At 37.1% G+C, this 12,870-nt stretch overlaps 1 protein-coding gene across 1 annotated transcript in view; it reads right to left on the reverse strand.

Moving 5' to 3' along the window:
- GALNTL6 (polypeptide N-acetylgalactosaminyltransferase like 6) overlaps window positions 1-12,870 on the reverse strand; it is a 1,150,933-nt gene that overhangs the window by 614,842 nt on the left and 523,221 nt on the right. Inside the window, exon 4 of the mRNA XM_067745365.1 lies at window positions 12,701-12,867. Within this exon, the coding sequence (XP_067601466.1) occupies window positions 12,701-12,867 (167 nt within the window). The remainder of the gene's footprint in view (window positions 1-12,700; window positions 12,868-12,870) is intronic.

Consider the following 12,870-nt stretch of genomic DNA (forward strand, 5'->3'; position numbering starts at 1 on the left):
GGCAACAGATCCCTCAAGCTTAGTGCACACAATGGGGTGAGCTGTGGGTGGTGAGTAGGGCCCTGAGGATCACCAATGTTCAAGGAGAAGGTTGAGCAAGGGACATCCATGAAAAATCCTGAGAAAGAATGACTGTAAAAGCAAGCCCCATATAAGAAAGAGGAGGTATACAAAGAATATCAAATGAAGCAGAGAGGTCCGACTTTAAATTACTAGCACATGATTGAATTAAACGAATGTATTTTCTTCCCTAAGTAAAATTATTTATTTAATCAAATTTTAAACTATTTATTTACTTAAAGTATTCAATTAATTATTCAATTCTCATATATGGAGCTCAATGGATTCTGCAATACTCAGAATTACAATTTTCAGTGGTAGTTGTATAGCTTCAAAATCCTCTTGATGAAATCATAGCGATACCAGAGGCCCCTGAAGACAGTGCGTTTGTCCTCTGTCGAGGTTTAGGGACTCTTCCCACCACGGTGTTGCAACTATTCTATGTGTCCAGTTTTAAAGGAAACAATTACTTGTTTAATATTTTTTTAATAACCTATAAAGCATAGATACTAATTCTGTACTCAAAATTCTTTGAGATAGATTTAGAAGTCATCTAGTTCAATTCCAGCATTTTATAGCAAAAACAATAATAGCCTAAATTTAATAAGTGCTTACTTTGTACCCATCGAAGTTCTAATTGCCTTATAGGCAGAAACCCAATTTCCCAACATGTATGGGACAAGTGAGATAAATAGCTTGTTCATGGTGACAACATCAGTAAAGGTAAAGCCACGATTCACACCTACAGTGATGCCCAAATCACCTACTTAGCCGCCCACCCTTGTGGCAGAGGAAGGTAGGAGGCGGCACTGGCTGATACGACTAGCTGGTTATCAGAGCGCTTCCTCAGACGCGAGGCCCTGTCGTCTGCCCCTTCTGACTCATTGTTGACAATATAAGAGAATTAACCACATTTTCAGACATTGAAATGAACAGGAGATGCTGATACTACTCACCAAGCATTGTCTTGGCAAAAGCTTATCCTGGGTTCAATGTTTAGGCCAAGTATGGAACCCTAACCCATAAGCATCCCTCAGTTCCAGCGGGGATGAAGCCCAGCATTCAGGGGAGGCACTGTGGCAGCTTTCTCACCGGGCGCTTTAGGTTTCAGCTCCCTTGCAGATATTCCCTGATCCTCAAAGGGACAGTGGCTGAAGGAATTTGACAAGACCATTTGCTCTATCTGTTACTAGTGACGCCCTGTAATTGACATCTCTCACCAGAAAAGCCTTCACCGTACTGAATCATCAGAAGCTCTCAACCTACAGTGCCAAGGGATTTGAATTTACCATAAAATATTAACTAGTCTGTAGTAAAGACTAAGAAGCTTTCCCTAAAATTACCAAAATAGATAACCCTTTTGAATTCTGAAAGAGGCTAAAAACACATTTCAGAGATATTAAGTGGCCAGCATTCCTAAAACTTGAAACATATGTTTGACATGAGACATGCATTTGCTGAATTATTCTACACACTATCCTTAATCAACAGGTGTCAAAACATGAAACCACAGAGTACGTTCATTCCTTTCAATTACAAGGAGAGAGAGAGGAAGAAAATTAGGAAACGAGCTGAAGATACTGAATGCAAACTTCTATTCAGGGCTTGAAAGTAATTGCCTCTGGCCTGCAGAAGAGTTCAGTCTTTGATACCTGGATTTGAGCTGAATAATTACACATAGTAGATTTGCCTTTGGGACGACAGTCTGACATGAAGGAACTACATCTTAATCGAAAGTATCCATTGCTATTCTCTTTCAAGTTCTACCAACTAGTAATATCTTACAATTTTTACCAAGAGCAGTGCAATCATTGGCAGTTCTGAAATAGGTTATACAGTCAAGTGCGATAGTATTGTGATTTAAGTCCCCTCCTTTCCCTAAGTGGTGTCTACTTCGTGGCTCCCCTGTACTTGATGATTCAATTTTAGGAATCAATCCTCAGTTCCCTGATCCCTAGTAAGTGTCGCCTTATTAGACTTGGCAATAAAGCTGCTCATTTAGGAGGAGCAAGACATCTGCACCCTAGAAATTAGAAGAAGCGGCATTGGCTCCTTTGATTTTTTGACTAACTATACAGTTTTAACTATACTGTGTACTTTTGAAATGTGTCATATCTCTGCAGATGAATATGTAGTTCCCAGGATACCATTCGGCTAAAATTAAGGTAGTCATCATAAAGTGTACCTTATGTATTAGTACCACTTGCCAGTTATGAGAAAGTGTTCCTGCAGGAAGAAAGTATACACCTAAGAATACATCACTGATGCGCTTATAGCTTTTAGTATCTCCTATTAAGCTGACTGTCCGCTGTGTAGAAGCTACAGATATTTAAATGAAGATCTGGTTTATACGTCCCTGAATCTTTGTCCATCACAATGACTTCTCCTTTTGATTCACAAATCCTTGTGCAATGAGGGACCTATGGGAATTTATAAGACAACCATGTCGCCTATGGTCTTAGGTAAGCTGTCAGGACTGCCAAGCCATTTGGGTCTCTTCAGGGCTTCATACTGATGTATAGGGTAAAGGAAAACGCAAAGATTACGGCCAGCAAAAATATGTCCAGGGATTCCCAGGAGCTTATGGTACAACCAAGAGTCATCTTACTAGGGCATCTTGGGCTCAGTCCAGCTTCTATTTCCATGGAGACACCTCCACTCGTGTATGTTTCACATTTCACAGAGAAGCGTGACAAAGTGGTTTAGTAGGTGAGCACGCACATAGGCTGCTTGGTGTCATGCGACCCGGGGTAACTCCAGATGATTATAAGAGTGGTCTAGGAAAGCTATCTGCTGCACCTGGGAGCCAAGGGACAGCTTGGTCCATTCGGTCTCAGGAGATATTATATTACGGTCACTCCTGGGGGTGGGGAGGAAGTCCCAGGTCTAAGAGAATCTGAGCTTGGAAGTCATACCCGCCTGGGGATGATGTCTGACTGAAATCTAACAAACTTGTACTGACTCCTAGTGCTTCACGCCACTATGGGTATTACTATGAGCATTACTATTATCCAGAAGTGTTACTTAAAAAGCACTGATGCAATTACTTTAAAAATTTTGCAAAGATCAAAAACAAGTGCACTGAACTTTGGAACATGAAATGTGCCTTTTTATAGATACAGACACTATATTTATCTGACTCCAGTCTTGGGAAGTTATTTCCTTCATCATTTCATGAAAATTATTCACGGTTAAAAGGTAAATTTTGTTAATTTCTCCAAGCACATGGCAATCGTTTAGACCTTCAAGCACGAACTTATATGAAGTGGTCACGGATTTTCCTGCTATCTCCTTTCTATAGTGAGCGACGTGTTTTTCCTAACCTTTCAGTTTAGAGAGTTTTTTTTTTTTGAAAGTGAAAAAAAATAGTGAAATTGTGTCTTGTTGTTTCTGAAATCTAGGGTCACATCAATCCTTTCTAAGGTCTCCAGGCCTGAACTGGCAGAGCTGAGACTTGGATTCGAGACTCTAACACATAGGTTGTTAACTGCTCGCAGTATTTGTATCTGTTCCGTGAGTCCATAATTTTATAACAGTACTATAAAATAAACAAATATCTTCTTTTCTTCATAGAGCCTTTATTTTCTAAGAAGCAGTGCTTAAACTGAGCAAAACTAGAGGAAAAAAAATGTACCCAACCTGAAAAAAATCAATTGCTTAAATTTTACTTTAAACCCTAAGTGTATCTCCAATTAGGTTGGAGGTGGCCTTAATTTATCCTGCAGAAACATGCAAAACTCAAAATGATAAGTGACGGAGCTTAAGTTTATTCAAGACATAAAATTAAGCTTCCCTTGTCGCTGTCCCCCTACAATGTTGGGGTCGGTGTTTTCTGAGCTATGAGGCACCTGCTAGTTTCCCAAGTGGTTTGTAAACATAAATATATTCCACTTAGTTTTAGTAGATAAGACAAAAAAAAAAAATAAAGGGAAAATCAACGATGTGTATCTAATGAGTATCCAATGTTAGATATTTGCCCATTCACCCCTACCCCTGCACCCCCAGCCCAGCTGCTCTGTCCCAGAAAGACTCTCATTTTCTGGGGACATTTTACACAAGAGTGGCCCCGGCGATCTCAGAAGTGTCTTGGTTTCTGTGAAGTGAGGCTGCCTAAATCTGGAACAATACATCCAGAGTAAAGACAGACTCAGATGATCTACAAGAGGACAGCCTAAAATCCATTCACCTACCTCAATAAATTCTACTTTGAATCAGCCTGGGAAGCCACGTGAAACATGTCTAACTATGTTTTATGCCCTATTTCACTACTTTGTGAGCCTTTCAGCATGTTAGAAACACTCTTCTCTCCAGGAGGAAAGCCCTGACTGGCCCCCTGCAGGGCTAAAAGGCCATTCGGACACTGGGATTTGTGTGCTCAAGTCATTACTTTTCTCATGAATTCTTCATTCTACTATGTGTGTGTACACAGTGAAATGATGGTTTCTATTACGACCCTGCTCCTAAGGTGAGAAAATGGGTAATAAATTAGATTCAATTATCTAGAGTGTCTATGTAACTGTAGTACAGTTTTATCAAATTGAAGATAGTATCAGAATGGTTCTAGCTTCTCAGAATTAGATGTCTGAGAAAACTACAGAGGAGAGGAACCCTGAATGCCTCAGCAGAAAAACCATCCATTTGAGGTTAATCTAGCATTTATCTCAGCATATGAAGTTGACCTAGTGTGTGACCTAGGATGTCACCTCCCTGAGTTTCTATTTATTCATCTATAAAAGGGTACAAATGTGCCAGGTCACCTGCAATTTCCTTCATCTCAAAGATCTTACCAGTCTAATGTGGAATTGTTCCTCAGTTGACATAAAAGACAATTCTTATTAGGAGAATTTTGTTAAAATGTGTTTTATCAAGACAGATGCCCTTGATGTTTAAAACTTGTCGGCTTATCAAAAACCCTGACTGATGAGAGACTGATCATTTTCTAAGGAACTGTTATAATTCAAGATAAAGGAGGAAATATTTGTGTTTTTTTTCATTGTGTCAATGCAGTGATTTTTTTAAAAAATTAAGAGCAGGTAGATCTTTAGGCACCAAAAAAGGATTGTTTGAAATACAAAACATTTTATTATTAAAGCTCACCAGCTGAGGTTTGCTGACAAGAGAAATCATCATACAACATAACCTTTTATTTCATCAGAGGAAGTCATCCCTACCCAAGATCTGAAGCCCCAGATCCACAAAATGGTTTCATATGAGTGACAATCCTACTCAAAACAGCTGTCTGCGAGGAAAATAAATGCGATTTAATCTGCCATAAAATGAACGGCACAATTTATTTTTCTTGAGGAAGTCATGCCTTGTGACATTGGTGAGCTGTAACGGTTTTGCTTTGAAAAGAAGCATCCCCTTCCATGCCAAACCCATATGAATTCATCCATGTGGAGTTTTCATCCAGAAAAAGCAACTGGAAAGCCAGATTGGCTCACCCACCACCTGAGGATGGGAGCTGCCCTCCCCTATCTTTAAAAGGACTGATTTAAAACATGAGCCCTAAATAATTATTCAATTCAGAGAGAGGTTTTAAGATGGTTGGTTATTAAGGTTGAAATATATGAAATGATCAGCCAGCCATTAATGTTCTACAAAAAATGACAATTTCATATGCCTCAAGCTAATATTTAAAGAGAATAGAACTGTAAAATAGCAAAATGCTAGTTAAAAAAATGACAGTTAGATGAGATTTATCATTTCTTCAAAATGAAAATATTTTTTAAAAACTTAAAAGCAACTAATAGACGAAATATAAATACTTACAACCCCTAAATTGACAAAATTTTCTGTGTGGGCATTTTTAAAGACCTCACAGGAATTAACAGTATTTTAAATGTATCTCATTCATTCAAGTACACAAAGTATTTTTTAAATGATAAAGAAAAAGAAAGCGGTAACAAAATCTTTCAACTGTGAAACATGCTTTAATATTATATATGATACCTAACTACAGCCCAACTAGACAAAAGAACTTAAGTGTGCCTCTTCATTCTATTTTCCAAGATACTTATTTTTGTGTTCAAAATTCATCTAGAACTGGTCCATTCCAACACTCTAGTCTCAAATTCTACATTAGAACATTTTTAAAACAGTTTCTAAGACCACATAAAAATGTCTATTTGTGTGGAAGTTTCAGCACATGTATCTCTATTCAATCAAATATAAATTTTACTGAAATTGAACTGAAACAAATAAATTTCATCAAATTTGATATATTAGGACTTTATTGAGAAGACAGAGGATATCATCCCCCAAATTCTGAACCTTCCAGTGCCAGTCTTATAGAGGCTAATTCCTAAAACAATTCATCAAGAAAAACATATACCTTTATAGAATCTGAAGACCTTTTATCCTAATCTGCAAAAAAAAAAGGATCTACTTAAAATAGGCTGTTTCTACCAGAATAAAGAAAGCGTTCCAGTGGTATTCATGAGGATCGTGACCCTCGCGATTGTGTGTAACGCTCAGGAACAATCCTGAAAACTGCAGGGATTAGTCACATTTGCTCTACAGAAGAAAAAGGAGAAAGCAAAATGCTGGTCTAAACATTACGGCAAATATCAGGCTCAGCAAGGACACATAACTCGTTATTTTGTCAGATACGGTCCTTTGTTTACACAGACATTTACAACACGTGAGACTGGAGTTTTCAGTTTAAAAGTAAGAGGGAGAGAAATCCCAGGAGTGCTTTGCCTTCCGAGACAGCTTCTATTCAAAGCATATGCTGCCACTGACGAGTAGGATTCATATTTTACAAACACATAAAGACATTTTTATGAGCTGATTTTGTGTTTTGGAACTTGCAGAATGTACGCTTCATAAATTGCCTTCCCTATTTTCCTCTGACTTTGAGAACATATAACTGTTCTACGTTCATATTTACGACTCTATGCCCTGGACTCCCTTCGGCGGCAGATGCAAAAATAATTGCGAAAACAGAACAGTTTTATTAAAACTGTACATTTCATCCTTATGCGGCATGATATGCAAATTTATCAACAGAAATCAATCAGCTTTCTTTCACTTCTGTAGCAGGTGATGATAAATTTCTAAAAGTGTACAGTGGAATTTTATAATATTTTCTCAGCTCCTGTTACTTATTAGTATTTACTATTGTATTTTGATTTTAAAATGCAATTATCCTTACAACTTGAAATCTGAATAATAAATCTAAGCAATTCCAAGATTCACTTAGAGTGACCGGCGCTCAATAAATCTGAGACGTAAAAATGGCTTGTCTTACGGTCTAGTGGCCTGACGGAAAACCAGCACAAAGGCATTTCCGTTGACTGTCACCTCTGAATCTTTATATGCACTTTAGTGTTAGTATTTTATCATTTAAGATAGAAATGCACTACCATTCTTCATCTATTTTACAACCTTTTCACACCAATGATACCTTCCAGCTTTGAACAGTTGTAAAACTTGTGCCAACTGCTTTGTCTGGTTATGGAAACTTTCCTTAATGGTATACTTGGAGACTATCTGAGTAAAGTAGAACCTGGAATTCAAGACTCATCATTACCACCTGTGAAATGACTTAAAATATTCTCAGTACTTTAAAGATTTATAAACAATTTATCTATGTGAAGAGTCTAAGATTTTGATGGTGATATGGACCTTTAAAGAAATTGTGTGTGTGTGTGTGTATACACATACGTGTGATTTCTGAATTTGGCACGAAAATTATTAAATGATTTCAAAGCAAATTAGATCTACAAAATATTGGAAGGCACATTTGTATAACAAAGAAGGAAAACTGGCGAGGGAGGAGTAACAGCAGTAACCTGAAATTCAACATAAGATGCTATAAAATGAGTTCATGAGAAGGCATAGTAAATGTCTATCAACTTGTGAGAATGCCAACATTTATCAAAGAAATGTTATCACAGATGTCACATAAAATAATGTAGAGGTAACACTATCGAATTCCCACCCCAATTTCCCCTTGCAGATTTATAAATCCAATATCAATTAAATGCTAAATAATAAGAGTAGAAAAATGTGCGTCAAAATAATACGGATACGACACAGGAGATTTTTGAAATTAAGCTATTTATGCATTTATATTACTCACTGAAGCTCCAACCCCAATTCTGAGACACATGACAATTATTCTGAAACCCTGATTTGCATAAAAATGACACATAGGTTTTGTTGAAGTGAAGATTCTGATATATCTGGATGGAGCCTGACAGTCTGCATGACTGGTAAGCCTCAACGTGATGCTGACGTTGCTGATCTATGGACCACACTTTGAGTAGCGAGGACCTATGCTCCCTGAGGAAGAGTAAACTAGATTTCTTTAAAGTGGCTGATTTTGCTAGATCGGAAGGATAGTTTTAAGTTTGTGATTTTCCCTCTAACTAGAACATGGAAAATAACAGGTCTTTGTGAAACTCTAACACTCAGCTCCCTACTTTCCCTGTCCAGGAAGTTTGAAACAAGCAGGGGCGAGAGTGAGTTAGTGTGCATGCGTGTGTACATACACATCCAGGGCACAATAGTGCCCTCACACCTGCATTAAGGGAAGTGTATCAGCAACTCTCCTGGGAGTTCCCTCGGTTTAAACTTGAATTCCTCTAAGCACACAAACTTTAGAGAACTGTCAGGTTCAAATCTGCCCTGTCTCTGAGGCTAAGCCCCAGCTTAGTTCACACATTTCAACATTTTCCGTGTGGATGCCGTGAAGGTTGCCTGGAATTTGGAGATAAGCCCAGGATTAGTCCTGCTTTAAAGTCATCATGAAGTCTTGTTAGAAGCCTCAAGTTAAGTTGTTAAATGTACTTCTGAGAGCTTACTGAAAAAAATATATATATATTCACTAACTTTGGTAAGCGTCAGATAGCAAAAACATGGCGTTGGTTTTGAAATTTTACCTGTAGGCCTGTACCTTCCTGTTTTTATAGACAGTAGGCTTATGTTCTGAGGCTAAAACAACACTCTGTTTACCAAGCTCATTTCAGGAAGAATATCTAAACTGAGAAGTGCTGGGATGTTCATTTTTTAAAAGCATTTTGATAACTGGGTCAACTGGGTAAATTCAAGCTGATTTTTAGAAAGCACTTTGCACTGATTTTATAATTCGAAAATACTTTAGTATTTTTTTCTCTATTGCTATGAAACCAATTGTGCAGAATTCACCAATCATAGAATGATTACATTTTTTGGAACTATGAATTCCAAGCGATATTACACTTGTGCTATTAACATGGCTAACATGTTGGCTTTCCTTTTCTTTTTTTTTCATGTGTAGCTATTCTACTGACCTGAAAGACATAAAATATAAAGCAGTAATGTTTGATTAAATCTTGTCAAAATTTTATTGCCTTTAGCCAAAGGACATTAGAGAATATTCAAAAGAGCTATAGTGCCATGGTGTTAAAATGCATACTGAACAGACTTGGAACTAGAATATATTTCTGAAAATAAATATGAAGTGTAACATTTCAGAAATAATTTCCTGAAGGAGGCCAAAAAAATCCCCTATATTTTCTTGTACTTTAAAATTTGTCTAGCCTACTTAACTTGATTTTTAAAGAAGCGGTGGAAAATAGTCCGATTTCTGGGTTGTCCAAAAGTAAAAAAAAAAAAGCATAAAGTATAATAGCTTTTAACAGCATGGCTATGCATCATATCTGACTAAAAAGCAGAGAAAACTTCTTTGTCTTAGAGGCCCTGTAAACAAGAAATGCCTGGAAATACCTTCCTTCTCTTACAATAGTAAAAACAATCCTGAAAGGAATTTTTGATAAACATTAAGGTCACTGACATAATTTAGGGAGGTGACATGTTCTATTTACCCTCCTTTTGTTGAAACTCTAAAATTTCATTTTTCTTCAGTACCCGTATAAACTACCTGCTTATTAGTAAAACTGGAGATTTAAAAAAAAAAATGTTAAGGCAGTCCTAATTTTTCCAACATGTTATAAATGACCACAATTCGTCTTCATATGCCTTCTATGAAGGCATGACTTCTAAATAACTTCTGTTGCAACTGGGGTTGTGGGGGCGAGGTGGTAGGTGATAGGTAGATGGGTAGATGATGGATGGATGGATGGACACATAGACAGAGGACTCACTGATTCAATTTTGTGAATAAGATTTCATTAAATTGAGAGGATCTCCTCACAAAAGTATGTAGAATATTGATGTTGTGTTTCCGGACAGTATTTGGGGAGGAGTGGTCAGAAGTTGAGAGCAGTTGCTCTCCTGTGGAGCACAGTTCCTTCAGCCATCAAAGTAGGTCTTCATCACAACCTCCCGGGAGGAGGTACTTAGATAACTAATGAGTTACTTATCCCCATTTTGATAAGGAATTTGAGACACTGCGAGGTTAATTTACCCAAAGTCATACAGTTCATAGTTGGTATCAGGATTCTAACCTGTGTTTACCATGTTGATTTTCTAGATTTCTCACAATTCAGAAAGCAGGAGTGATGCTTTTAGGTTCACCTAAACCCTAATATTTTATCAGAAGAGATTCTGTAATCTGAAACAAAAATTTGAAAGAGGGGCTTCTCTTATTCCATGCACCTTTAGAATTATGGTGTATTCTAAAAGATTTGTGGAAGTATTTTTATCACGTGTTTCAACGTTTAGTCTTACACTATCGTCAGGCTAGTAAAATGACAAGCAATATTTAAAAAGCTTTCCCGTTTGAAAGTTTAATGATCATAAAATACGACTTTCAACTTGATAGTTCACAGGAATAGAGTAACTAAAGGACAGATTTACGAAAGCATTAAAATAATGATTATCCTTAAAAATGTCCCGCAGGAAAGTCAAAATCACCATTACTCTCCCAACCAATCCTTTTTGTGTTGCTTCATGTCACTAACAGCAATGACATGGACCATGCAGAACACACTTCCTTCCTGGGTAACATTCTAAGCAGAAGGGACAGTCTATCAAAGTCGCTACAGAAGGGACAGTCTATCAAAGTCACTACTATACAGAGATGACAATGATTTAAACTCAAGACAAAAGGAGATGCCACTATTTTCTCCCTCTTTAAAGACTTTCAGCTGAAAAATACCTTTGAGAAATATCCAGCAGAAACTCTACAAACCACAGTGTACTGCTACCAAGTGTCTCCTACTTTATTACCCCCAGGTCAAAATTCTGCTGTAGGAAATAGTTTACCAAGACAAAGTTAATTATGTAGAAAATTGTCCACAGATACACTGTCTTATTTCTCTTGGTACCAGTCAATCAAAAAATGCCATTTATTTGGTGATGTGTGGCCCCAGATCTTTATCCCCTTTTTCATTCTTTTATTTAAAAGCACAGTTTTAGCTTTAACACATGAAATGCCTATTTTTAGCCTGAGGTGGTAATGACTGCTTTGAAATAAGTAGCCTCAATTAGAATAAAAAAGAAATCAATGTGTTATTTAATTTAGGTACTTATTAGATACTGATTTAGATACTTATTGAACACACAACTATAGAAGCAATGCAAGGCAAAAACTACTTTGAAATCAACCTAAATTACCAAGTTCGTAGTTTACTATTTTAATAGAACAACAGACAACCTTTTTTTTGGCCTACGAACTTCAACACATGTGAATTATCGGCAAACCCTGAATCAGTTTTTGAAGCGAATCATTGCAGACAAAAATGCTAAAGGAACCTCAAAGCTAACACACCAAGCAGTTTTACTTCTACAGAATTTTCAAGTACTACGAAGAAAATGTTTCTGTTGCAAATGAGATTTCCAAAACCTCAATTAATCCATAGGATCTCAAGACGCATGTCCTTGAAGGCATAAGAATAACACGCAAACTCGTTTCCTGCCGCTCTTTCTTACACACATACAGTACAGTTAAACAGAGCTCCTTCATGCAAGGAAACAGAAGGTAGATGAATATCTTTAGAAGAGGTTTCCGCCTCTCCACTCACACCAGCCAAGAAGAATTTTACTTTCCCCTATTTAGAGTGAATATGATTTATCAAGTCCTAATCTCAAGAAACTTTCTATAATCTTATTCCCCTGACTTATAAACCAAACTGTGTTCATGAGAATAGTAAAAAATAAAAAAAAGAGTAGAACTGTGTCAAATTTTCTAATACACCGCATTCCAGGCCTTTCTGCTGTTATTATTGTTCAGATATGATAAAATAGCTAAAATTGCCAAGTAAAAATACTTATTTGTGTTACTTATAATTTCCAGTATTTATGAAGTAACACAAGCACAGCCTGGAGAATGTATCACACTGGTAAATAACAGAGCAGATCCTTTTCAGAAAGGGGAACAGATTTTCTGGTTCTACTGGAATATTTCACCATTCATATGTACTTACCGTAACATATTTTACAATGTTTGTCCTGAAGCTGCAGGTAGAATTTGAGGCATTCTGCCAATACCTCTCTAATTTACAACAGAAATGTAATACAAATTTCTTATAGGTCCCCAAATGATGCCCATAACTTTTCGTTCAATTCCTTTCGCATTTTGGTCAACATTTTATGAAATCACAGCATCACAACATAGACAAAACGTTATCATCTCCTTTCAGATAGAATTAGAAAGAAACCATCACAATGATCATCTGCTTTTTTTTAAAAGCCAGTAATGATTACGTAGGTGGTAAGAGAATCACATAAAATATTATTAACAACATCTTACCTCTATCACTGAAGTCATCGACCAGGATGATTTCTGCAATCAGACTTTCTGGGGTTCGGTTGATGATGCTGTGGATGGTCCGGAGGAGTGAAGTCCAGCCTTCGTTATGGAATGGGATAATGATGCTGGTGTTTGGTAGCCTTTCCAGGTACATCTTGTGCTTACAGCTG

The sequence above is a fragment of the Pseudorca crassidens genome, chromosome 7 (assembly GCF_039906515.1).
Source record: "Pseudorca crassidens isolate mPseCra1 chromosome 7, mPseCra1.hap1, whole genome shotgun sequence".
NCBI lineage: Eukaryota > Metazoa > Chordata > Mammalia > Artiodactyla > Delphinidae > Pseudorca > Pseudorca crassidens.